The 27784-nt window shown below is 32.6% G+C and overlaps 1 protein-coding gene across 5 annotated transcripts; it reads left to right on the plus strand.

The window, feature by feature from the left end:
• The first annotated feature begins 229 nt into the window (after positions 1-229).
• LOC129948171 (clathrin heavy chain) lies at positions 230-27727 on the plus strand. 5 transcript variants are annotated; one of them, XM_056059049.1, is made up of 9 exons: positions 230-369; positions 5929-6307; positions 18991-19198; positions 19273-19608; positions 21014-24979; positions 25045-25211; positions 25306-25392; positions 25454-25665; positions 27488-27727. In XM_056059049.1, the coding sequence occupies exons 2-9, from the start codon at positions 6266-6268 to the stop codon at positions 27495-27497; spliced, it is 5028 nt and encodes a 1675-aa protein (XP_055915024.1). In that variant the 5' UTR covers positions 230-369; positions 5929-6265; the 3' UTR covers positions 27498-27727. The 5 variants fall into 5 exon arrangements, 4 of the variants coding, with proteins under 4 accessions (XP_055915024.1, XP_055915025.1, XP_055915023.1 ...); XM_056059050.1 differs by lacking the exon at positions 230-369 and adding an exon at positions 5679-5844; XM_056059051.1 differs by lacking the exon at positions 230-369 and adding an exon at positions 5702-5781.
• Positions 27728-27784: the final 57 nt, after the last annotated feature.

Consider the following 27784-nt stretch of genomic DNA (forward strand, 5'->3'; position numbering starts at 1 on the left):
TTTGTATCCCTTTTATGAAAATTGGTTGTATCCTTAGAGCTAAAAATAGTTTTGTTTTGTACAGCGGTATCTACCATGTTTACAGCGGCATCCCGTCAATGTGCACCCTACCTAAATGCATATCCCAGTACTTCTCAAAATCCCGAATTCGATTCTCCACGACATCTTACGGTTACGACATCATCAACCAAGTTCAACTCTTTCCTATTCCCCACACAAAACTTCAAAATTATTTTCGCCTGTCATTTTTTTATCGAATGTAGAAGTTTTCTTATTCGGTGGTCAGCAGCAAATTAATTTTACTGTGTGAGAAAAAAAACGACTCCCAAAAAATCGCATCGAAATATTCCAATAATTGTGACTAATTTGGTAAATACAATATATTCCACCATCCTGCGGCAAGTGCTAGGTATTTAACTTTCCTACATTTTTATCAATTAAAAATATACTTTTGATGGTTCTGGCTCGGTCAATTTCATGTTCATTTTGTATTACATTCTGTTTATGTGGCAATTTTTTGTGATGAAACAAAAAAAAGATATTCCCGGTGTTTTGAAGTCGCAGTATTAGTTGTTTAGGGCCTTGAATTTAAAAAACCAAAAGCTTGATACTTAAGTCGACAAATTTGTTGTTTTGTATTCAAAATATTAAAATAGTGAGTCAGATTCAAGATGATAGGAAAAGAAGAGAAACAAGTAAATTAAATTTAATTTGATATGAGGTCGATGGGCGTATTAAGTTCTTATCTTTTTCTTGATTCAACTCAAATTTTGGGTAAAAGTTTAATTTCATTTACAACAATTTTTGATAGAATTTGATCAATGGAAAGTTGATTATTTGTCTCACACAACTCTGCTACTATAAGTCTCTAAATTGTACATAATGTACATGAATTGTAATTAATGATGTAGGTATATACATACATTTGCTATGTATTTGACGTACCTTTGTTGTGTGTATGATGAAGTGACGAAATGCAGCAGCGAATCTGCACAATGTGTCTTGAAATGTTTTTCATAAAAGTTTTTAAATAGAAACATGTTAATATTGTAAAAATAAAAATGGATACAAGAGTGTCTAAGATCCTTTTTAAACACTTTGTTTGTTTTTCATTATGATGTATATTTATGCTGAAAGTTTTTTTTTGTATCAAGTAAAAGAAATTGTTTGTTAGATCTTGCATTTGCTTGGCCACATACATAAGTCTATGTAACTAGCTTAGATGTTTTTTTTTTTTTTTTAATTTGAATCCCTATTAATTTGTTTGCTTTCTCATTTAAACTATCAGCTTATTAATAAGCAGATGTGAAGCCATATCCAGATCGATACTACGGAAAATTAGACGCTAACGAAATAGTTAAACACGGAAAAGTAGTTTTACGAAGTAAAGTTAAGGGAAACAATTCTGACAAGTTTTACTTCTCAAGGCATGAACTATTTTTCCAATGATATTGATAAGAAAGGTGGTGGTTTGATTGATGGTAAAGGTCTTAAGGCAGAATAATTTCTTGTTGATCAACAAATGAATGATTAAATAATGTTTGTCATAAGTGCGCTAGGACCATTAAATCTATTGTGTTCTCTTCTAGAACTGGATAAGGATCTCAGTGTACTATTCTTCCTCTAAGTTTGTCTTTTGTAAGAACCCAGAAGGATCTATTTCACTTGAACAATAACATATGCTTCTAGATTTGTGTCGTTTTCATGAGAAAATAATAGTATTTCTCATTAAAGTGATAGACCCGCATTATAAATAACAAAACAAAGTTTCGACTCAAAGTGAAGCATTGAATCGCGCACATAAATGATTTTTACTAGTAGTTTTCAGGCAAAATTCTTCGGGCCTAAACTCTGTAGGTACACCAATAATAATAACATCATCAATGCCTAGCAGTTAGTCTTAATTTGACGACAGGTCCCCTATATTACTGTCCCAATACAAAGTGATTTTGCTTGATTTTTGAAGAACAGTTAAATTATTCAAATAAATGTGAATTTCTCTTTTTAAACAACCAAAACTAACTAAATTCATTTCACTGGAAGCCTTTGTTTTTTGATTACCTAAGTATTAGTAATTCAAGTTAACGAACCAATACTCGTATCTTCATATATGTATGTCCCTGGTATCAACCAATAGGGTCTTAAAGGATTATTTCTTATCAGTAGTCTTTTAAACGTCTGAACCCAGAGGGCCGACGAGACTCCGCTTGTATACTATCTTTCGGAAAATTAGAGTCTTTTGATCGTCTGAACCCAGAGGGCGGACGAGACTCCGCTTGTATACTATCTTTCGGAAAATTAGAGTCTTTCGGAAGCAGTGTAAGCTTATTGCGTTAGCTCACATAGTTGTGTTAATCAACCGTCAGACTTTTAAGTGCATTTGATTGTAACAGAATTACTAATCATTTAGCGTGTACTAACTATGCTATTCAGGAGTCACCACGAGGAGGTGCTTTAAGCGCATCCTGTTTTCAAAGTTCAATTTGCTTAGAGCACACTAAGATTCCTTCCGCGTCCCTTCACCTATATGAAAACGTGTTTGACTTCCACTTAGCATTTAGATTTAGATATGTTGCAGTTACATATATCATGTCGAGTGAAACCAGTCTTATTTTTTTTTTAAAATATCAAATCATTGAATTTTGTTCGTTTTTAAAAAACTAACATTCATTTGGGTTTCGCTTGTTATAGAATCTGGGTCCTGATATGGCTGAGATCCAAGGTACCGGGTTCAAGTAAGTAACAACCAACACGTTATTAAGTTAAATGTGTTTACTTCCTCAGTCACAAGGTCCGAACTTACAAATGTATAGGCGATACATTGTTTAACTGTCTTTTATCGTTGGTGTCCATACTTTAGATTTTATAAATTATTTGGTAGGCGTATGTTCAAAAACATTGCCCATATTGTCACTCCAGATTGATAAAATGACATAAAAGTGCATAAATGAATAATAAAAGCACTGGATTATAAATTCAATCAGTAAATCATTAGCTGTTTGCAGACATTATTTGAAAATAAGTAGCAACACCGTTAATGTACAGTCAAGAGTATCATTGATGTTAAGTATTTACTTGAAATCTTATTGATTCAAACATTTATTTCACTTTAACGTCTACCCTTCAAATCGCTTTTTCTGTAAGACACTTATGTATAATTTAAGTTGATATGAAATAAAGACAAACAAATAAAATTTTACCCAAATAGGATTTATATTTTAGATTTGGAATTTTGGGTGTTCTTAAATATGATTAAATCTTGCTTCGATATTTTGATTGGCTGTTATTAGATATTTTAAAACAGATCTCTTAGAGCGGTCATTAAAAATGTCTATAAGATGCCACTTGTAGATAGTAATCTTTGGTTTTCATAATTGAACATTTTGTTTCGAGATTTAAAAGCGTTTAGAAAAGTAAAAATTCACTATTAAAATGAAGTTGTATAATTTGTTTACAAACAAAAGACTTTATTCAAATAAGTATAAGCCGGTTACAGTAAGATAAGGTGAATTTTAAAGTCAAGTACTTTTTTCAAAAAGAAATAATGCAATTGAAGTTAAAACTTATATCTACGAGTTCGTTTTCTCTTGGTTGTCCTCGCAAAAAATCTTTAAGTGATTTCCGATCGATTGTATATCGAAAAGGCGCCGCGCTGTCTACAGTTATCATTAAAATCCTTCAGTAAAAATTGAAACAGCAGGAATTTGAAAAGTTTTGCTGTTGAGCGTTTATAGCATTCTGTAAGGGGCCAGTTATAACTATCATTAAAATCAATCCGAACATTTTGTTGAATGGATATTTGCCGTGTTTTTTGTTTACGTTTGATTAGGTAGTACCCGTGGCATGATGGTTAGTGCATTGGACTGTCATGCCAGAGGTCTTGGATTTAATTCTTGCCTGTGCCACCTAAAGTTTTTTTCACGGGTACTGACTCTAGCGAGGAATTGACAAAGTCTCCAAGAGTAATTCTGGTTACGACAAGTGCTTTCTCAAATTAGCCGTTCGGATTCAGCTTAAAGCTGTGGGCCCCCTCCATTCTTGAGAACCTTACTCGCACAACGGAATGGTTGAGAGTTTTAAGTCACTAGGCCCTATTCCTCAACAGACTGTTGCGCCCCCTAATTTATTTTATTTATTAACACTTGTCGATGAATTTGAATCATTTTTAATGATCGTTATAAACGACCTGCCAAATAAAACCAATGATAGCTTTAATTCATCTTATTGTATAGATCTTTTAGTGAAAATAAACTCTAAAATGTTCAAACATATGAAACAAAAATTGTACTGATAGCTATAACTGGCCCCTAAGGGCGAGTAATAGCTATAACTGGCACCTAAGGGGTGAGTAATAGCTATCATTGCGTTTCAGATTAAAACTAACCATTTGTATTTTTTGACAAGTCGGATATAATAACTATCATTCAAAATTTCTACAATTTTAAAAAATTCCCTGAAAGTTAAATTGACAGTTGGGAATACAAAGAAAATGAAACGCTTTCAGTGGAACGATTATATTCCAAAATGTAAAGTTAAAAAAATGTTTAGAACAAAAAACAAATTCTACAAATCTTCATTTTGACACCAAACATAACAAATTTGAGTTTCTTAAACGCTATTAGATTCGAAAGTGGTCCATAAAGAACGCCAATGTTAGAAAGAAATACCGAGTCTATTTTTTTAAATATAAATCTAAAATTAGATAACGCAGAATAAGAAAACTTTACTCTATAAATCTTTTTGAAATCCGAGATAAATTTTGAAGTTGAAGAAATAAAAAGAACTCTTTTTTTCAACGCTCGCAGATACAAATAAATAAATGGGTCTATTTTGCCCAATCTATCCTCCTATGAGTTTCCTATTATAAATCATAAAATACTCTCATTATAAAATATGTTTCAAATTTGACATTTAGTAGTTCGATCTCATTGTTAGATGTTGATATAAAAACAAATATGTTGCCAGACAGAACTAAAATTCTGTTATTATGGCTACATACATCGATATCCTATATTTTTTTTTAAATGTTCTCGTATATCGAATGTCGAATACTTTCGCGTAAATAGTTGCAATTTAACCATTATTATTGTAATTTAAAAATCTACAAAGTGATACGAAACGCACATGCGGGTACTTACTTATTTCATTCAAATTAAAGTTTTTCTTCTTGTACTCTACTAAAATGATCCCTTCTTTTAACAAGATTTCGTTGACCAGATTTTAGAAATGATTGTGTCATGCTAAATACTAAAAACGTTATTTGTAAAATTGCTGACAGTTCTTAATAAATTCATACAAATTTTGTAGATAGTTTATACTTTATCCGAATAAGACTTTATGCTTCCAAAATTATATTCTGTAAAAATTATGTGAATACTTTTATATGCCTATGCGCGAACTGAAATGATTACTTTCCTTTTTTGTGTTGATCGTCATAGAAATAGTTTTCATTTAGAAATAAGTAGCAAGTGTAATCGATCCATAAATAAAATATAGAACATTTCTTCATCTCTGAACACTGCCATCAAACTAACACACACACACTTACGCAACACCCGCATTTGCATTCAAGAAAAAAACAAAAAATTGCACATTTATTCAATTTTATCGAGCTAGAAAGAGTACGATGTACGATATAACATAGAGGTAGAAAACTAACTGTCTGTCAGCCATGTTGGGTGGTAGATTTTTTCGAACACAGTTAACTCTGGACATCGTACGTTGATTAAATAAAAAAACCTACTTTTTCTTTAATTATTTCAAAGAAAAATACTTCCCTGTGTCAGTTTATTGTTTAATTAATCATTTATTTATAAATAATTTTATCCCAGTGCCGCAGGAAATGTAAAAACAAAGAAAATACGTTGCATAAAAAGTATATTCTTCCAATTGTTAATTTTTTCGTTTTTTTATGTTTTTTCATTCAAGCTCAACGCAACGAAAAAGAATAAATAATTTAATATATATTATTTTATGTATATGCAAAGAAAATCTAGAAGCTGCACATTATAATAACAAATAAGAAGAAAAGACAGCATTATTAATCACACAAAAGTAAAAAATCCATCGATTTGTGCACCAAGAGCATTTTTCTCTTAAACTCTTCTTCTTTATATATGTAATAAAAGAATCCATTGAAAAATTTGTGTAAATTATCGACATAACCGGAAAGTGAGTGGTGGGTTAACGTAATTATTAAGAGAATAAAGGTTAAAAAAAAGTAAGAAACGTGAACAAAAATTAACTAATCAACGAAACATCCAAAATGACGCAAGTTCTGCCCATACGCTTTCAGGAGCACTTACAGGTGAGTTTTCTCTTATTTTTTTTTATTTTCTTGTGTATTTTTTTTTTTTGTATTTTGAAAATATGTTTGGTGTGATGATGATTTTGTTGTTTTGTACGCCCCCCTTTTCGGTTTCTCTGCATTCTATTGGGACGGGACGGGAGCTGGAGTGACTTTTTTCTAATAATTTTGTGGAATAATCAATGATAAAAGCGATAAGAATTAAAATGGTTATCCGATCCGAGTGTAGCTGGGGGAGGAGTGGACATTATGTTTATTTGCACCCCATCTTATCTTTAATATTAATGTATGAACAGAAAACGAATTGATAATAATGCTGTTTTTGTTGCTATCGCACAGCTTTTAATTTAGTATCTTTTCGGTTTCACTTTGGTCTGGTCTAAGCTGTGCTGAGACGTTTTTGGAAAAGAGAAGTGAGTCATCATGTGCCCTATCTGGTATTCATGCTATCAAATAAACAGTGCTGTCGTTGTATTGAACGCTATAAGAAGCACGTTACAACTTGTATGCAATACACTTTAAGAAAATAATGACAATAATTTTTAATATTGAAATAGAAAAAATTGAGAAAATAAACTATTCGTTGTAAAAGTAAAATAGGGGCGACTTTCCTTAACCGCAGCACGAATTTCCTTGTGATTTTTTTGTACGGTTATGTAGAGGTCTCAATAGAACATGTTTTAAATATTAAGGCAAGGAAATACCATTAACTCATACAAAAAAATATATACTTTTTGTATTTGAGCACTAAAATCAAAGAAATCCCCAACAAATGGAAGATGCTAAACTTACTAAAGCATTTGAAGCGATTGTAAAGTTAAAAGTAAGCTTTATAGTTTAGTTCGAAATCACATTTCCCAGCGTCATCATGGCTAAAGGAAATGTATATGCATAGACGGAAACCAATATATCAATATTTATATTTATGTATGCCTGTTTTTAAAAAGGCATTTGATCGCATGCAACCCAATGTTCTTTTAAAAAAAAACTTCAGTTCCTTGGATTTCACTCTAATCTACGTAGTTCGATTAAAAGTAATTTGGTGGAACGTTGCCTATATGTTAAAATTGGTGATGCATCAACAAGTGAAACGAAAAACTTTTCTGGTGTACCGCAAGACCACCATCTTGGACCACTCCTCTTCATTAATTAAAAAAAGTGTTTCAAAGTATCTTTCATATGGCGATCATCTCAAGATTTTGAAATGTGTAATGCTTAAATTTGATTCCAGTAAGATTCAAATGTATATTTACTGCATTGTTAACTGGTGAATATACTACAAATGGATTATATTTCCATATGATACAGTACTATAACATATTTTAAGATGTTATATATATCTAATTGTTTACATATACAATATTTAATGATTAACGAGTCAAAAATATATGCAGTTATCTTTTACGCTAAAATTAATTTTTAGCTTCAAATTGACATTTTATTTCTAGAGATTCTTAGTCTGTGGAGATCCTTATACTCATAATGCCTTTTATTTATACCTTGTAAGACCTTTGCCCATGTTTTGTTATATAGAATCGTTTAACTCAAACATCTATTAGGAACTTAAATATTCCATTTCTGTTTTAGTTAATTTGAAATCTCTGATGTTTGCTTTCGATGTTCTGAATTCTAACATAAATTGTTCTATTTTAATATCAATTTTTAATATTTATTTACCTTCTCGTAGTTTAGGGCAAAGAGATGGAAATTTTGTATATATTCCTTTTGATTGTAAAAATTATGCCAACAATGCAATTACGCTTATATTAAATTGGATTTTTTTGATTGATTTTAATAAAGTAGGTTAGATATTAAGAAAGATTTATTAAAATTACTGTAAACTTTATTATAGGTATACAATGTTCTTAGTTATTTGAAGTTACGTATTTTGAATCATGTTATTATTTTGATTTAACTGTAGTCTTTATAAAGTTATGTAACTTGAAAAGCGATATAAGCATACATATATGGATTTGATATTTTTAGTTTGACAAGAAAACAAAATTAGACCTGGGAATCAAGACTTTGACAAGATCCGATTGCTGTATATTTCTTTGCTAACTTAATAAAGTTAGTTTGCTTTTAGTAAATTTAATTTTTATTTCATAAAAAAGAAGAGAAATGTTGTTTTCCCCTGTCGACGAAGTGCCCTTTATTCGTGAATCAATAAGCGCTGGAAAACGCCACCGCGCCCCGGTCTTTTCGATACCATAAACTCATTAGACTTGGTAATGAGAAATTAAATCCGATACTATAGCCATTTCGTAGCGTTCATAAAAGAAATCTGTTGTTTGATTATTATTTATCCTACCAAAGAATAGCATTCTGAAACTGGTCAGGGCAGGTATACTTTTCTTTGTGATGTCCGAAACGATAATAATTGTAAGGGATGCTATTTATTTCAGTCATATTATATGTGGGTCTGTGTGAAATATCAAAAGAACGGGTTTGGTTTTTGGTAAGCCATATTTCTCTAAATATAATACATTTGCTTAGACTGTCCCACCTGTGGTTGAGATCTGTAAGAAAAATTAAGTCATCTTGCCCACAAGCACTAAAAGGAATATTCGGTTTTTGAAAAGCCAACTCAGCAGCCCTTTATGCCAGTATGACCTAGAATTCAAACTAAATTTAAATAGAGTTTAATGCTTAGACCATTGTAACACTATTTAAAAAAATTCTATTTACACACATTTAAATGCTACTGTACTGGATGAAAAACAGAATTTATCTCTTGTCTATAAGAAACTATGATCACCTTAATATTTTGCGAAGCTTTAAGACGTCTATAACAACCTGTAATTTGGTTTTCATATTTAAAAGTCCATTGGTTCTCGTTTAGAGAAATTAAGATAACGATAATATACTTAACTTGTATTTGGTTAAAGCTGGCTGGCCAAAAGTGCTAAGTATTATAACAAGAATTAATTTTTCACTTAATTTGCTGTTAACAATAATTGGTATACAATGAAAATCATGACATTGACAGTATACAGATTTTGGTTGCCTACCTTTTTCTGACGAAATCGTCTGGCTTAAAGGTGTGGATTTGGAGTAAGTATGTATGTATGTATGTATGTATATCCTTAACTGTTATTTAATGGATCTGAGGGTCAAATGAAAGAGTTTATAATCTTTTTCGAACGGTGTTGTCTGCACTTGAAATTGTTGAGTATTTGGTAAGAGTAAAAAGTTCATTCAATGTGACAATGCTTCACAATTCATTCAAGATCTTAATGATGTAAAATATTAAAAACATACAGGCGCAATCGGACATGGAAAATCATCTTTACATCCATTGATTTCTCTAAGAAAATATTTACTTTTTTAATCAGAATGAAACCATTTATGGGAAAACAATGTACTTCAAATTTAAAATTGAAGAAAAACAATTTTTGGTTCACAGATTTTAGGGCATTGTTATAAAATGCATTAATGAACTAATGAAATGTAGTACCCGCGGCGTGAAGGTTAGTGCGTTCTGTTGAAATAACAAAGTGAACGTCCTTTTATATATAAAGTCACTCATGTAAAGTAGAATAACCCAAATATTTTTGATTAATATTAAACTTTATTGCCATAGAGCAAGATAAAAAAAAATCATGTAAGAATTAAATTTAAAATAATTGCGATTAAAAGCAAACTCAAAAAAGTCATGTTTTTGATACAGGCCAGCATTCTATTCGTAGAGCAGTTGCATTTTTGCATGAGTGCGTCTACTTTTTGATAAAATTTTCGGTTGTGAGTTGTATGTTATAGCTTTAAAGTATTTATATATTATTTTAATTATGAGTTTTCTTGACCTTTTTGTTATTTTTAGTTTGATATGAGCTTAATTATGTGATGAAAGCATATACCTACTAAATGCGTTATATGAGTGTGAAGAGGTTGTCGTATCAATAATTTTTTGCAAACAAAATCTGTACGAGATTCTAAAGGGTGAAATTATTTTTATTTGTTTTAAAAATACGCATATAAAAGTAACTATATAAATAGTTATACATACTACACAACTCAGACCTGCGATGACCTATTTGTTCAAATGTAGTCTTATGCAAAAAAGTGTATGTGGGTTTTATACAATATGCATATATACATACATACATACATATCCATCCGAGGAAAATTTTACTAAAAATGCTTACAATAAAGTGTAAAAGTTTTCATTTGTTTAACTCATCGAAAAATGACACGAAGTTGAAATTGAGTTACTGTTTATCGGCTACATTCACATGTACGAAACGAAATGCTAGGATGAATAAACGGTCCTCTTTCAATTCGTGAAGGATTTTATCCACAGCATCTTTATCGTTACTTTCTGCATTCTCAGAAAATAAAATATTTGTACTTAAATATACAAATGTATGTATGTATATACAAACATGCATACGTATGTAGCTTTTTTATGGTTTTCGGTGTGAATTTCATTTGATACCTTTGATCCACATTATTTTATCTGCAGCATCTTCTATTAAAAATTCAGTTATATTTTTTTCCGTTTTTGAACAAACTTTCATTCTCATTATTTATGTACATTTTCAAAACATAAATGCCAAGATCATTTTGAAAAATACTTGAATGTTGCAAACAGATAAGAAAAAATGCGTTCAAGGTCTTCTAAAAACAATAAAACTTCGCATTTTTTCTAGGCTCGTTGCACCAATCAGGAATACCCCTCCCCTAGTTACTCTAGTTACTTAATGTAGATATGTATATGTGAAAATCACTGTATTTTATGTTCATGAACCACCGACTAATCTTTGTATAACATTTATCAGTGACGTAAGACAAAACATACATACAGTTATTTCATTTGATTTTCGTCGCAAAAATAGTCTTGAAGACTTATAATCCGCCTTGTCCAGAGATGAATCAGTTTTCCGACTATTTAATTTTGTAGATTTTATAACGTTTCTATAGAAACAAAATAAAATACTGTTGTATCGAACTGCATGAGTCTGGCAACTCTGCATTGGATGTTTTCTATATAGTAAGAAAGAGTATAAGAGAATGTAGAGCCAATAAGAAATGCAAAGAAAATCAGAGACTTGGATAGATTTCGACCGAGACGGTCGATCTTAAAAAAAAAGAAAGAAAGTGGTTTTTGATTAATTTTCCACTTTAATATCTTTGTGTTTTTATTTTAATATAGAAGTTGGAATTTCGGACAGAACTCAACACTGAGTTGTCGATACAACTGTAATTATAAATCAGCTTGTAAGACTTATGACATAGAATTGGTCACCATGAACAATTACACATTGGTTTAATTCCAAAGGAAAATAATACAATATAACAGTATTATTACGTATTGTATATGTATCTCATAAGATTATAAGCAACAATTCTATGTTTATAATAATCCTTTGGAATAACTTATACAAAAAAGTATCAAAATTATATATAAATGTGCACTTATCGAACGCAACTGCTGTTTGTTGGCTAAAGGCATGACAATATGTTTATATAGGCAACAGAACTTGGATTTCCAGTGTATATTATAATAATGAAACATTTCATATTTTACGGTCTTTCTAGACAAATAACGAATTTGTAAAATTTCAAAATCCTACCTTACAAGAAACCTTTATAATGGCTGTTTTTTTTTTTAACTTCAATCTGGCACTACTTTTTTCAAAGTTGGTGCGATTTACAACCTCTGGACTATTTTGTGTTTGGTTAAGTGAAGTTGTTTATCCACGCAGATAAGCCCTAGATGACTGATGCCTCAGAATGAATATTCAGCTTTATTGCTGACATACGGCTGAAAAGTTGCCCCATATTGCAAAAAGTGATGGAAAAATGGTTCAAAAGCTATTTATCAAACAGAACTCAGAGAACCAAAGTGTCAAGTAATTTATCAGAAGTTTTGGATGTAACGCTGGGTGTACCTCAAGGAGCGGTGTTGGGAACACTTCTTTTTATAATTTACATAAACGACGTGGAAAATGTATTAAGACATGCGAAGGCTAGGCTGTTTGCGGATGATACATTGTTATATGTGTCTGGAAGATCTGCAGAGGAGTGTATCGATCAACTGAATGCGGATTTAAAAAACATTGAATCTTATTTTAAAATGAATAAATTAAAGCTTAACACTTCAAAAACAAAAGCTATTATAATTAATGGAGAGTCTGTACAAAATATTATTATTAATGAAGTGACAATTGAAAAGGTTGAAGAAATTAAGTATTTAGGAGTTATTATTGATAAAAAATTAAGTTTCGAAAATCACATTAACAATATATGTAATAAAATTGCTAAGAAAATAGGATTTTTCCAAAGAATAAGAGGTAAAGTATCTATGAATTGTGCAATTAAAATTTATAATGTAATGATCAATAAACATTTTAAATATTGTTCAACAATACTGTTTTTGGGTTCTAGACAAATGTCAGAAAGGTTGCAAAAATTACAAAACAGGGGAATGCGCTGTATTCTCATGTGTAATAGGTTAACACCGATACAACTTATGTTAGATACTCTAAAATGGCTAAACATCAACCAAAGAACATTTATGAATGTACTAATGTTTATCTTCAAAATGAAAAATAATATGTTACCTAATTATCTTTATAATGAAATAGTCTATGTATCTAATGTGCAAACACATAATTTAAGAAATGGTGGTGATTTCAGGCTACCATTTTTTACAACAAGTAGATCGCAGAATATATTGTATCATAAAGGTTTTAAATTATTTAATAACTTGCCTTTTGACTTAAAGTCAGAAAATAATTTTATTGTTTTTAAAAGAAAAATAATATTATATGTAAAAATGAATTATATTTAATTAAAAATATTAGTTTTTATAACTTAAATTAGTTTTAAGTTAAAGATTGTTAAAATTTAGCAGAAGCTAAATAAAGAATCAAATCAAATCAAAAATCAAATCAAATCTTAGGTATTCAGACCTATTAAGTCCGTTGGGGACCCCTTAAAGGGCATAGGGCCTCGACTATGTCTACGCGCGTGCGCTTTCCGGAGATATATTTTAGCTCCCTCCAGCTCTTGCCTAGTGACGCTGACTCCTCTTTGACTGTCCTGCGCCATGTGCTTCTCGGTCGTCCAGCTCTTCTTCCTTCTTGTGTAAGCGGATTCCACTGCACTGCTTGGCCTGCAATGCAGTCGTTACCTTATCGAAGCGTATGTCCAATCCATTGCCACTTACGACTTCGTATAATAGAGCCAGATTCGACATTGTGATTTGAGTCGTAGTTTTGTTCTTAATTTAATTTTCAGCCCCACGTTTTCTGCTTCTCTCTTCACACTTGTTGTCATGTGATGGAGATCCAATGAACTTGTGAAAGAATAAGCAATCATCCACATATTTAAATAGGATGTCAAAGGCCATTTGATCCCTCCACTACCGGCCAAAACTGGGCGCAGTACATCGCTTATCACCAACATTCACATTAAATTATATGCATTTAATTTTTTCTTGAAACCAAACGTCGAAAGAAACCCTTTGCTTGTCTGTTACGTTAGGTCAGTTATTTATTTGTTGCGGTTGCTTTTATCTTAACCAAATTTGTATTTTAAAAATAAAGAAGGAAACGATAATGTATTGTGTTGAAAGTTTTACAAATATGTGCTAAAAAAACTTGTCATCCTTTGCCTAAAACAAGGAAACGTATCGTTTATGAACATCTATTCTTCACACATACCACTTATCTACTAAATTTAATTATTGTATGGTCGGGGGCGTTTTTGGATAACGTTTCTATCTCCATCCCAAAAACAAACACTTTGACTTTTTTCTAGGTCACTCATGTGCCATTATATAAAGCACATAACCTAATATTTGTTTTTGGAGTAGGTACTCCATGTACTGTTGAACTCAAGAATTTAATTTATTTTTGTATGTTAACGCGTTTATGGGAATACCGAAAGAACATTTGCAATTTAATGCATTTCTACTTGACGATAAATCACTTAAAATAAGTCCTCTCTTATATTTAAATTTCTTTCTTTTTTAATTCATGTAAAAAAACGATGATATGCATTATGATTGAAGAAAGAGAAGAAAAAATTTAGGAAAATAGTTAAATGTTCAATGACATAATACTAGAAGCGCATGCGCTGATTTACTTGTATCATTGTTACCTCAATATACAATCGTCTGTGTTATTTTATTCTATTACTTCAACGACCTTTGAGAAAGTTTTGAATTAAAAATACATGAAGGGAAGTTATGGTGCCTATGTATATGAAAAAGTTGCTGTTCGGGAAATCTGAAACAAATTACAATAACAAGGGCAAACATTTTTGTTATTGGAATTAAATTAAATTGTCTAAGACATACCCAACGTCTAGAAAATTTATTTTTCGGTTGATAAAAATTCAATGACTACTTAGGATCAGTTTTTCATGGAAAGTTTAATTTAAATTTCGATTTAATCAGTATTTAATAAGTTTAAACTCTTAATTGAAAGGTACTCAATTCCTACAATATTAAATCGACCACCTCGAAAACTCGTGTAGTCGTTGGCTATTGGTTCTAAGCTCCTTTAACGACACTGGCTTGTTGTTATCCATATACATATGGACGTACATACTAATGATTCAACGCAGTGTCAAAGCAGAAGTCTTTTTCAAACAACAAATTGGTTCGTCAATTCAATTAACTAAGGAAATTATATTGAAACATATCCATTCCAGTTATTTTTTCTGGATGAACTGCCGAAGATTAACACGCCAACGCGTAGCAAATGCGAATAATTTTTGTGGCCTCCTCCAATAAATATGCTTAGATTTATTAACAATTAATCAAAGAACATTTAGTAAAAATACAAAAAATCAACTCTAATAACTAATTGCAAACATTTTCCTTTGAAAAACACCATCCGTCAAATTGACATCACCGTTGGCGGTTTAGTATCAAGCATGTTGCACAACTTCCTAAATTCTTAATGAATTTTAAAAAATCGTTTAGTTAGCTTTTGTTTATTGAAAAAAATAGGCCGAGGTATTCACTGTAAATTCTTTATCCGCCACCTTAAATTCATATCCTTAGCAACGAAATTGCCGATGAATCGTCTTGCTATGTTTGGTCCAATTGAATTATGGGTCGCTATTATATAAACCATAAGAGTAGTTGTAATATTTTTACATTAACAAGTTACTCGTCTTGACGGACATAAAAACAAAATGTTGGTTTTGATTTCATACGAAGTTCATAGCGTTAATCATGTCATACGTTTAAATTTCGCTCACTAGAAATAAAAAAATTGCTCTATACTATTGCTTAAATTGAAAGAGAATCCAGACTGAGGGTCGATAAGTCACTTTTTTTTGTCATCCTGTCGTCGTGATATTAATTTAGATTAAACAACCTAGACTTGCTTCCTTCAATGTTTGTGTAAATCTGTTGCATCTCAAATCCTTCTTAAAAGATTTGATTAATTGATTAAGCTCCTCATACTTTTTTTGCACTAGGTAATATGCATATCGTTATTCTGTACTTGGTGGTACTTCGCTGAAGTCATTTATCTTGTCTTTTTCTCCTTCTATTACAATGCAGTGGTTCATTTTCTTGGCCTGGCGCCTATTGTTAAAATAATTTTGTTTTCTCTTGATTCTTCCCTTTTCGATAGCGTACCTCGTTTTAATATCTTCACCAGAGCATGTTAATCTAGCTTTGTATCGTCTTATAGTATTTACGTGGGTTGCGCATGAAAAATTTTCTATGCAAGTCTACCAAGCGTTATGGGATGCTTCAACTAGGTGTTGTCCGAGGTGAATTACTAAACCTTTGTCGTGCTCTGAGTTTCATTTTTCTTTAGTCAAATGAAGGTTGCATTTTAACAAAACAAAAAACTGGCTTGTTGAAGAAAAACAGAAAAGCAGAGGAAAAGAAACCAACCGATGCCCTCGTAGTTAAAGGGTCAACAAACTTTGGTTGAATTAGTGTTGAAAGTTACTTATGAAGTATGCTGTATAAGAATAAAACAAAAATATTTATGAAATTACTTGAAGACTCAAAAACAAACAAATACATAAATAAATAAATAAAATGTCAGAAAAACTGAAGCGTATTTACTTGAACGATCACAGTGTTCTAAAAATATCTCCTTTTCAATCAGTAGACATCGGCAGTTTATCAGAATTGGCGAATATTTAAATAAAATTGTGAGTTCATTTGTACAATAAAGTTCACGTGGACATAAAAATAAAATGCGCTTCGATAACATAAAATGAAATAAAAAGCGAAAATTAGTTTATTGATGAATGTTGCAAGCGAAATAAAAAATTATTTACAGTATAGCTTTTACTGTGTTGGATTGTGATAAATTCAAGGTTTTTTGTTTGTTTATTTACATCACACTAAACATTGACATACTAACACGTGCAATGGCTTTTTCCGGCTGATTTAGAGGAGCTCTTGCGTGATGCATATCTAAATTTGAGAATTTAAAAAAAACACACAATCTTCAAGCGTATTAATACCGAGTTTAGTTATCTTGCATTCATAGCTCTATTGCACACTTAATTTTTGTAACTTACAGGAATGTATGTATGTATGACACGAATATTTCCAAAGAATATGTGGTATGATTTGCTTAGTTACAGATTATAACTCAAAGACAACGCTGCAAATAAAAGGATTATATGAATGAACATTTGTCTGGTATATCCTGATAACTTAACTATTGCTAAAAATAGGTTAAATAAAATATAAAACTGATCCTACAAACTTTTTATTAGTTTAATATTTGGTATTATTTATGCATGAAGAGAAAGTTATATTTTTCTAGGTATAATGGGGGGATGGAATTCATTTTGATATTTTTGACAGTCTTATTAAATAGAAAATTTTATCAAATTTGTTAGTCATTTAACAAAAATAAAAGTCGTTGTAAGGCAGCTAATACATGCAAATGTTTAAAAAATAAATTTACATTTTAGGAAAATCCAAGGCTGTTTCTGAAAAGCTTTACTAATTTCTTTGTCACTTTTTGAAGTATGTTTTATTTCTTAAAAAATAATCACAGTTGGCTACCGAAATCTTATGATTTGATACCATAAGACTTTTCCTTGGGAGCACGGATTAGAAAGATAAGGTCAATGCCATTTTTCCATTTCAATTTACTTAAGAAATCATTCAAGTTAATTCAACAAAAGTTTTCAACATCCTTTAAAAAAATATAATCATTATTATTATTTTTTTTTCTACAAAAGTGTTTTATATTTGAATAAAATAATAAATGATCCACCTTATTTTCATTAAAACTACAGTAGTGCACACGAAAATGGCAGCTTTAAAAAAAATTAAAGTAATATTGAAACTAAGGTTATAACTCTTAACTAATCAAAACACAAAACTGTTCTATAAAAAAATTAAATAAAGTGGAACTTAATTTAGTTGCAGATTTTTTTTTTATTTTTCATTATTTAGAATAGATTTAAAATTGAATATTTGTTATTTTTCTTATTGACTGGATTGGAATCAAAATCTGCTTTTTTAAGGTCTCAACAAATATTTTTAATGGGGTTCAAGTCATGGGATTGTGCCGACAAATCCATAACATGAACCCGACTAGTAACCATTCTTGCCTTGCAAGTAATGTGTTTCCGGTCATTATCTTGCTGGAAGACTCATTTTAGAGGCATTTCTTCTTCTGAATGCGTTAACATTACATTTTAAATAATCTCGTCAATTTTGTGTATTGAACCTTCATATATTTTAAGATGAGAAACATCCGTATAACAAGCGATTGTCTGCCGTGAGCCAGTGCCAACGTACAGAACAATTTTGGATTCATCCGTCCATAAAATATTTCTCAATTTTTCCGAAGGAAGCTAATTTTCTAAGGAACTCCAGCCGTTCTTCTTTGACTGCCAAGTGACCGCCAAGTCACTCACTTCTCTTGCTCTTGTCTGATATGTACAGCCGGCTTGCCGTTATGCCGTTAATATGCAGAATTATCTCATCCTTTAGCTCTTGAATTGTTGCTGGCTTATCGGCGTACATCTTTTCTTCGAAATAACCCTAAAGAAAGGAGCTTTACAGTATCAAATCACATGATGCTAATTTACATCATCACCACGTGAGTTAACACGGCCAAAGAGCCATTGTTTCGTTAGCTTGTACTATCCTGTTGTTATCATCTCACGATAGCGAACACCATTCACAGTAACTGCCTCTCTCACACACTCTTTGTGGGTGCATTGGTTTTTCGACAATCACTCTTGGACTATGTTCAGCCCAAACGGCAGTTTTGCTTATTGAATCCATTGAATGGAAAATGTGCCTCATCACACACTCATCAAGATGATTTTCTTCGAAAATTGATCATCCACTGTCGGCATTTCTTGCCACCATTATAACTATCGACTTGAATGGTAAAGAGGCTGTAGATCTTGAGTCAATTCAATTTCACCTTTTAGGCGTGTAAAAGCGAGTCTGTATGCATAATGTTCATCAACGACTAGCATGAGAGGTGCAATTTTTGGGCACACACTATTGCGAACAGCAGCAATATTTTAAGCAGTACTAGCATGCACTTAACTACTCAATTGCCTTTAAGCCCAAAGAGGAAGTTATTTTCCGTTTAAATTCATTTATTAATTCATTAATTTTGCTTTAATGTTCAGTGTTATGTTTGTTCTTGTACAGTTTTTTTTTTTGATATTAATAATATATATAGTTTTTTTTTAACCTTTTTTTATCCTTTTTTCAGCTCACAAATGTTGGGATCAACATCAGTTCAATATCATTCAGCACTCTTACCATGGAGTCTGATAAATTCATTTGCGTGCGGGAAAAGGTCAATGAAACTGCACAAGTTGTTATTATCGACATGAACGACTCGAGCAATCCAACTCGTCGTCCAATTTCTGCCGATTCAGCTATCATGAATCCAGCTAGTAAAGTTATTGCCCTTAAAGGTAACTTGAACAAATTTTAAACCTCATCAATAATGTTTTGATTAATTGTTTTTTTTTTTTTATTTAAATTATAGCGCAAAAAACTTTACAAATTTTCAATATTGAGATGAAATCAAAAATGAAAGCTCATACAATGACTGAAGATGTTGTATTTTGGAAATGGATTTCCTTAAACACATTGGCTTTGGTAACAGAAACTTCGGTTTATCATTGGTCAATGGAGGGTGATTCAACTCCTGTTAAGATGTTCGATAGACATTCCTCATTGAATGGTTGCCAAATCATCAATTACCGGTGTAATCCATCACAACAATGGCTTCTTTTAGTTGGAATATCTGCATTGCAACATCGTGTTGCTGGTGCAATGCAATTGTATTCTGTAGAACGGAAAGTTTCTCAAGCTATTGAAGGTAAATTTTCAATTTTTTCATTTTTAAAGTAAAATATGTCATTACATTTATAATAATTGTAAGATTAATTAGCAAACAATACAATTAGCAAGCATCCATACATATTATGAGTACATTTTCAAATCAAAATTTTATCATAAGTCGATCGAAGTTTGGATCAAATTTTGAGAAGGTAATGTATTGATCTTCTATTAAGAAGACTTCTATCTCAGATTTCGTATTTTTCGTGCCTATTCAGACGTTCGGAAATTGTTGTCAGTTTTTTTTTTATTGTATTATTGTTAGCGGTTTAATTTAATACAATTTGTATAATATTTGTTTTGTATACATAATAAATACAATCATGTTTTGAAATGTTAACACTGACTTCTTACGTCAGATGAGAAATGGTGCAAGAAGGTGTGAATTTTGCTTTAGACATTGAGACTGATATATGATATGAAGATTAGTTTTAAGAATCCACACCGAATTAATACAAATTATTTTGCGCCAACATCATTTAATTCACTATTACTGATCCTACAATTTCTAAAAATGTAAGACCTGTAAATAAGTTTATTTTTGATGTTTTCTGGTTACGATTGTATATTGAAAGCAGATACATTTTGATGTATCAGGAAATATCACTAAAAGATTTTGTAAGATATACAATTTACTCTGTCTTGGGTTTAAAGTTACATACAACTACATTTACTACTTTTAAAAATGAAATATATTATTGACGCTATTGCTTGGCTTAAAGAGTTGAAGGAGTACATGAATGTAATACAACAGTCAATTGGGGTCAAGTTAGCAATTTTGTTTGTATTATGTTACAAAATTTGCATGAAAATGGTACATTACCAAATTTGAGTATTTTGCGTGCTATTAAATTCGGGTTTTACCCACACATTCAAGAGCATTCGAAAACCAATATCTTCTTAAGCATGCAAAACTATCCATTAGTTTTAGTTGATCATCTGTTGAATCAAATAGAAAGATAGACTGCCAATCTCATATCTATTTTCGACCGTCCGTAATTTGAATTTTTCGAAAATAGATTAAGGTTCTCTAAATAAATTTGTATTTTTTGGACATGCCCTATTAACATCGTTCAACAAGGTTTTCATATTTAAACAAAATTGTCCTTCATGTTTTTTTAAATTTTCTTTGTTCTGAAAATTTGTTCCATGTTTTTAAAAACGATTTCTTTCGTTAAACTTAGAACAAAAAGTTTACAAATATTTGAGCTCTCTTTAAATCAAAAGATTATATTCCATAATTTATATTTATCATTTTAAATAAACGTATTGGAGCATATTTTAGGGAGGACATGGGCATTAAAGCCCGCAATTACGAACTTAACCATAGTCAGCACTTCATATACCACAATAAAATGTAATTTTTGTTATTTACTTACTTATAGGTCATGCAGCTTCATTTGCCAGCTTTAAAATGGAAGGCAACAAGGAAGCTTCAACACTTTTTTGTTTTGCTGTTCGTTCAGCACAAGGAGGAAAGTTGCATATTATTGAAGTTGGTACTCCTCCAGCAGGCAATCAGCCTTTCCCCAAGAAGTCTGTTGATGTTTTCTTCCCACCTGAAGCCCAAAGCGATTTCCCGGTGGCCATGCAAGTTTCCGCAAAATACGATACTATCTATTTGATCACCAAATATGGTTATATTCATCTGTATGACATGGAATCGGCTACATGCATCTACATGAATCGTATATCAGCCGATACGATTTTCGTTACAGCTCCGCATGAAGCCAGTGGCGGAATCATTGGTGTAAACCGTAAGGGTCAGGTGCTCTCGGTGACCGTAGATGATGAGCAAATCATTCCATATATTAACACTGTGTTGCAGAACCCGGATCTAGCACTTAGAATGGCAGTAAGGAACAATTTGTCTGGAGCAGAAGAACTTTTTGTGAGGAAGTTCAATAAGCTCTTCACTGGTGGGCAATATGCCGAGGCGGCTAAAGTAGCTGCCCTCGCTCCAAAGGGTATTCTTCGAACACCTCAGACAATTCAACGTTTCCAACAGGTGCAGACACCAGCTGGCTCAACAACACCACCTCTTCTGCAATACTTTGGAATTCTTCTAGACCAAGGAAAGCTTAACAAATACGAGTCTTTGGAGCTTTGTCGTCCAGTTTTGGTGCAGGGCAAGAAGCAATTGTGTGAGAAATGGTTGAAAGAGGAGAAACTAGAATGCAGTGAAGAACTTGGTGACTTAGTGAAGAATTCTGATCTGACGTTGGCTTTGTCGATTTACTTGCGTGCCAATGTTCCTAACAAGGTAATTCAGTGTTTCGCAGAAAGTGGCCAGTTTCAGAAAATTGTTCTGTATGCAAAGAAGGTGAACTATACTCCCGACTATATTTTCTTATTGCGTTCAGTGATGCGTAGCAATCCAGACCAAGGGCCTGGGTTTGCCTCTATGCTGGTCGGAGAAGAAGAACCTCTGGCGGACATTAACCAGATCGTGGATATTTTCATGGAACATTCGATGGTGCAACAATGTACTGCTTTCCTGCTGGACGCACTGAAACACAACCGTCCGAACGAGGGTCCTCTACAGACCCGTCTCTTGGAAATGAATCTGCACTCAGCTCCACAGGTGGCAGACGCTATCCTTGGTAATGCTATGTTCACTCATTATGACCGTGCCCACATTGCCCAGCTTTGTGAGAAGGCAGGTTTACTGCAACGTGCTTTGGAACATTATACAGATCTCTACGACATCAAGCGTGCCGTTGTCCATACTCATCTCTTAAACGCTGACTGGCTTGTCGGATTTTTCGGAACTCTATCAGTAGAAGATTCTCTGGAGTGCTTAAAGGCGATGTTGACCGCTAACATCAGACAGAACTTACAAATCTGTGTCCAGATCGCCACTAAATACCATGAACAATTAACAACAAAGGCGCTGATTGATCTCTTCGAGAGCTTCAAGAGTTACGAGGGTCTATTTTATTTCCTCGGCTCAATAGTGAATTTCAGCCAAGACCCTGAAGTCCATTTCAAGTATATTCAAGCGGCATGCAAGACCACACAGATCAAGGAAGTAGAAAGAATCTGTCGTGAATCGAATTGCTATAATCCCGAGCGCGTTAAGAATTTCCTCAAAGAAGCAAAGCTCACCGATCAACTACCACTGATTATAGTGTGTGATCGTTTTGACTTCGTCCATGATTTAGTTTTATACTTGTACCGTAACAACTTGCAGAAATACATTGAGATCTACGTGCAGAAGGTTAATCCCTCTAGGTTGCCAGTGGTTGTTGGAGGATTGCTGGATGTCGATTGTTCGGAGGATATTATCAAAAACCTTATACTGGTAGTGAAAGGACAATTCTCCACCGATGAACTTGTCGAGGAGGTTGAAAAGCGCAATCGTCTTAAGCTACTCCTTCCCTGGTTGGAGTCTCGAGTTCATGAAGGATGTGTCGAAGCAGCCACCCATAACGCTTTGGCTAAAATTTATATTGATTCAAATAACAATCCTGAAAGGTTCCTTAAAGAAAACCAATATTATGATAGCCGTGTTGTTGGGCGTTATTGTGAGAAACGTGATCCTCATTTAGCTTGTGTGGCCTATGAACGTGGGCAGTGCGATCGTGAATTAATCGCCGTGTGTAATGAAAATTCCCTATTCAAGAGTGAAGCTCGGTACTTAGTGCGTCGTAGAGACCCTGAGCTTTGGGCTGAGGTTCTGGCTGAATCGAATCCCTACAAGCGCCAACTTATTGACCAAGTTGTACAGACTGCTCTTTCAGAGACACAAGACCCCGATGACATCTCTGTTACTGTTAAGGCATTTATGACAGCTGATTTGCCTAACGAATTGATTGAGCTCCTCGAAAAAATCGTTCTCGATTCTAGTGTCTTCTCTGATCATCGTAACTTGCAAAATCTGCTTATATTAACGGCAATCAAGGCTGATCGTACAAGAGTCATGGACTACATCAACCGTTTGGACAACTACGATGCTCCTGATATTGCCAACATCGCCATCTCCAATCAATTGTACGAGGAGGCATTTGCTATTTTCAAGAAGTTCGATGTAAACACATCGGCCATTCAAGTTTTGATCGAGCAAGTTAACAACTTGGAACGCGCATATGAATTCGCAGAACGTTGCAATGAGCCAGCGGTATGGTCTCAGCTTGCTAAAGCACAATTGCAACAGGGGCTGGTTAAGGAAGCTATTGACAGTTACATCAAAGCCGATGATCCAAGTGCATATATGGACGTGGTTGAAACTGCTTCGGGAGTTCAATCGTGGGATGACTTGGTTCGCTATCTACAGATGGCCAGAAAGAAGGCACGAGAAAGTTATATTGAAAGCGAGCTCATCTATGCCTATGCTCGAACTGGCCGTTTAGCTGATCTCGAAGAGTTTATTTCAGGTCCAAACCATGCCGATATTCAAAAAATTGGTGATCGTTGTTTCTCCGATGGAATGTACGATGCTGCGAAGCTGCTCTATAACAATGTTAGCAACTTCGCACGTTTGGCCATCACATTGGTATATCTGAAGGAGTTCCAAGGTGCTGTTGACAGTGCACGGAAGGCAAACTCCACTCGCACATGGAAAGAAGTTTGCTTTGCATGTGTTGATGCAGAGGAGTTCCGATTGGCACAGATGTGCGGCCTCCATATTGTGGTACACGCTGATGAACTGGAAGATCTCATCAATTACTATCAAGACCGCGGTTACTTTGATGAGTTAATTGCTTTGCTAGAGTCTGCATTGGGTCTAGAACGCGCCCATATGGGAATGTTCACTGAGCTTGCCATTCTTTACTCCAAGTTCAAACCATCGAAAATGCGTGAACACTTGGAACTTTTCTGGTCACGTGTAAATATCCCAAAAGTATTACGTGCCGCCGAATCAGCACACTTGTGGTCAGAGTTGGTGTTCCTCTATGATAAGTACGAGGAGTATGACAACGCTGTGCTAGCCATGATGGCTCATCCAACAGAAGCATGGCGTGAAGGACACTTCAAAGACATTATCACAAAGGTGGCCAACATTGAGTTGTACTATAAAGCAATTCAGTTCTATCTAGACTACAAACCATTGTTGTTGAACGACATGTTGCTGGTATTGGCTCCACGAATGGATCATACACGGGCTGTTAGTTTCTTTTCGAAAACCGGGCATTTGCAACTCGTCAAACCATATTTGCGTTCAGTTCAGAGTCTCAATAACAAAGCTATTAATGAAGCTTTGAATGGTCTGCTAATTGAAGAAGAGGACTATCAAGGACTGAGAAACTCAATAGACGGATTCGATAATTTCGATACTATTGCACTTGCGCAGAAACTTGAGAAACACGAACTTACCGAGTTTAGGAGAATCGCCGCGTATTTGTATAAAGGTAAGTTTTTTCTTTTTTGAGAATGTTTCATTTAAATTTAAATTGGGTTCGTTTGATGCATCTAGGAAACAATCGTTGGAAGCAGAGTGTGGAACTATGCAAGAAAGACAAACTTTTCAAGGATGCAATGGAATATGCCGCTGAGTCAGGCAAACAAGAGATTGCCGAAGAGTTGCTCGGATGGTTCTTGGAACGAAATGCCTTCGATTGCTTTGCTGCTTGTTTATTCCAGGTATGTTTTTGAACTGCGGCCTAATTTTGAGCTAGTGTACATTGGATTCTGAACTTTTTTTTGTTGATAATAACAATTATTTTATTAACTTTAGTGTTACGACCTCCTCCGACCGGATGTTATTCTCGAATTGGCCTGGAAACACAATATTATGGACTTTGCAATGCCATATCTAATTCAAGTGAGTCCATTTAAATAGATTTTTTTTAGAAAGTTATTTTAATATGATTAACTTCTTTTAGGTCATCCGTGAATATACCACAAAAGTGGACAAACTCGAACAGACCGAAGCCCAAAGGGAAAAAGAAGATGAAACTGTTGAACACAAGAATATTATTACAATGGAACCGCAATTAATGATAACAGCTGGTCCTGGAATGGGAATTCCTCCTCAGTATGCCCAAAACTATGCACCTGGATATGCGCCAAACATGACATACCAGGGATATGGAATGTAGGCACTTAACAAACAAACCTACAAAACTTTAACTCATTTCTTCTACAATCCAACAAAAAAACAAACAAATTTATGAAATTAAATGAAAACAAACAATAATCAAACAACAACAAAAATACATCTTCTCTGTCCGACAATTTTATTATGCGAGTTGTTTTAAATGTCGCAACTGTACTGTTAACAAAAAAAAACGAAAATCAATTCCAGATGAATATAAAAAAATACATATATACGTCATTTATATGTTTATGTTGATTGATCTGTGTTATGATGTGTGCATAATGCTAGATTGCACTTTTTAGTTGAATAACTATTCGACTTGTTTTGGTTAGTTCATTTTTTCATATTTATTTTATTTATACATACCTTTACATTTTATTTTTATTTAATTTTCTTCTGCTATTCTATAAAATTTGGCTGATATCAATAGATAACGAATGAAGTGCATGAAATCCCTTCCTTTTAGAATAGAAAATACCCTACCCACCAGTTTTTTGAAATGAAAAATTCCTCAAGGTTGACATTTCATAACGCTGGGGTAAACAACATAAAATAAATTAGAAAAAAACCACGAGTTCTGTGAATGCTTTAAAATACATTTATTTCATTTTTTATAAATTGTAAAGTTTTTAATTTCAAACATGGAGATGTAAGTTTTCAATGGTCATTAAGTATTAGTTTGGATATATTGAAGCATGAGTATTGTTTTGTTTGTATTCGAGGTTCATGTTTTAAGTTAGATCTATGTTAGTTTTTGTGATTATTGTTAAAATATATGTTTTAGAGATTCACTGGGATTTTCTAAACTGGAATTTAATTTCGTAAACAAAATAAATGTTTGTATAAACCAACCACGAGAAGTATCATTATGGACAGTTAATTATTGATAGTAGACTATTCAACCTAATCACACATATAGTAAATGAGAGCTCAATGACTCTCCCAATCCAATAATTTCCTTCTTTGATTAGGTCAATATTCATAGAGATTGAATATACTCTTCAAGAGTTTAATCAGACGAACTGACGTGTTCCCTTAGGTGGCATACATTTTTCTATTTATCCCCAAGTAAAAAAAAGTTTAAAATAAACTGAATGTCTTTTTTCAATTTTATTGGAATTGTTAAATAAATTATATTATTATTTTAAAGTTGGTTTTCAGTTATAACACAATTATACAATATACAATAGATAGACCAATAACAAACTGCAATAAAGTTGGAACTAATATTGATCAGATGTAGAAATACGAAATAACTTACTACTTTTCAAAAAAGAAAATATCTTCGGTTTTTTTTAACAATAAACATAGCTCTATTTTCACTATCGTATCGAAGTTTTAAAAAGAAAGTTTAGTTAATGAGGATAACTTTGTCCACTTTAGTTGGGATAAGAATTCTTTTCCTATTTTTATTTGTACCTACAAAAAGTAATATTACGTAGTTATCTTTATCTATTTTCACAAATAATAGATTTTAAAATCTTGATACTTATTGATCGGAATTTTTGAAATTTATTTTCCAAGAGAATGTAATATGTTTTTGTATGAGATTCTCTGCATTTGTTTGTTACTTTCTCTTATTTTAAAAACATTGAAGTTAATCTATTCTTGTACCGGTTGTTTCATTTTTAACTCTGTTAGGTTCTGTTTGTAGTGACCGTAAATAGGATGTTTCGCCATTTTGCTTGATCCTCCAATCCCCCAATTGAAACTAGAGTTTTTCTTGATTGAATATCCTTTGAACCCTTTTGTAGAGTTAAGAATTTACGATCTAAAATATATGTTATTAATTGTGTTTCTTTCTTTAATTCTGTTTCAGGTATAAATAAGTTAAAGGAGCTTGAAAACACACGCTGTAGCTCGTGAGTAAGTAAGTGTTGTAATTAATTTATCATTGAAAACATCTGCGAACATCCCAACTATAAAGAAGTTAACTTTCTGTGTAACAAGAAAACCAAAATAAACAGATGCCGTTTTTTCGAAAAAAAAAAAATAAAATAAAAATAAAGTAATAACTAGCAAATATAATTTACCATCAACCTAAAACAAAAAATATATATTTAAAAGAAAATTTAAAAAAAAGCATAAGAAGAATTGTTAAACAGTTAAATTCTAT

This window comes from Eupeodes corollae, chromosome 2, assembly GCF_945859685.1.
Source record: "Eupeodes corollae chromosome 2, idEupCoro1.1, whole genome shotgun sequence".
NCBI classification, from domain to species: Eukaryota; Metazoa; Arthropoda; class Insecta; order Diptera; family Syrphidae; genus Eupeodes; species Eupeodes corollae.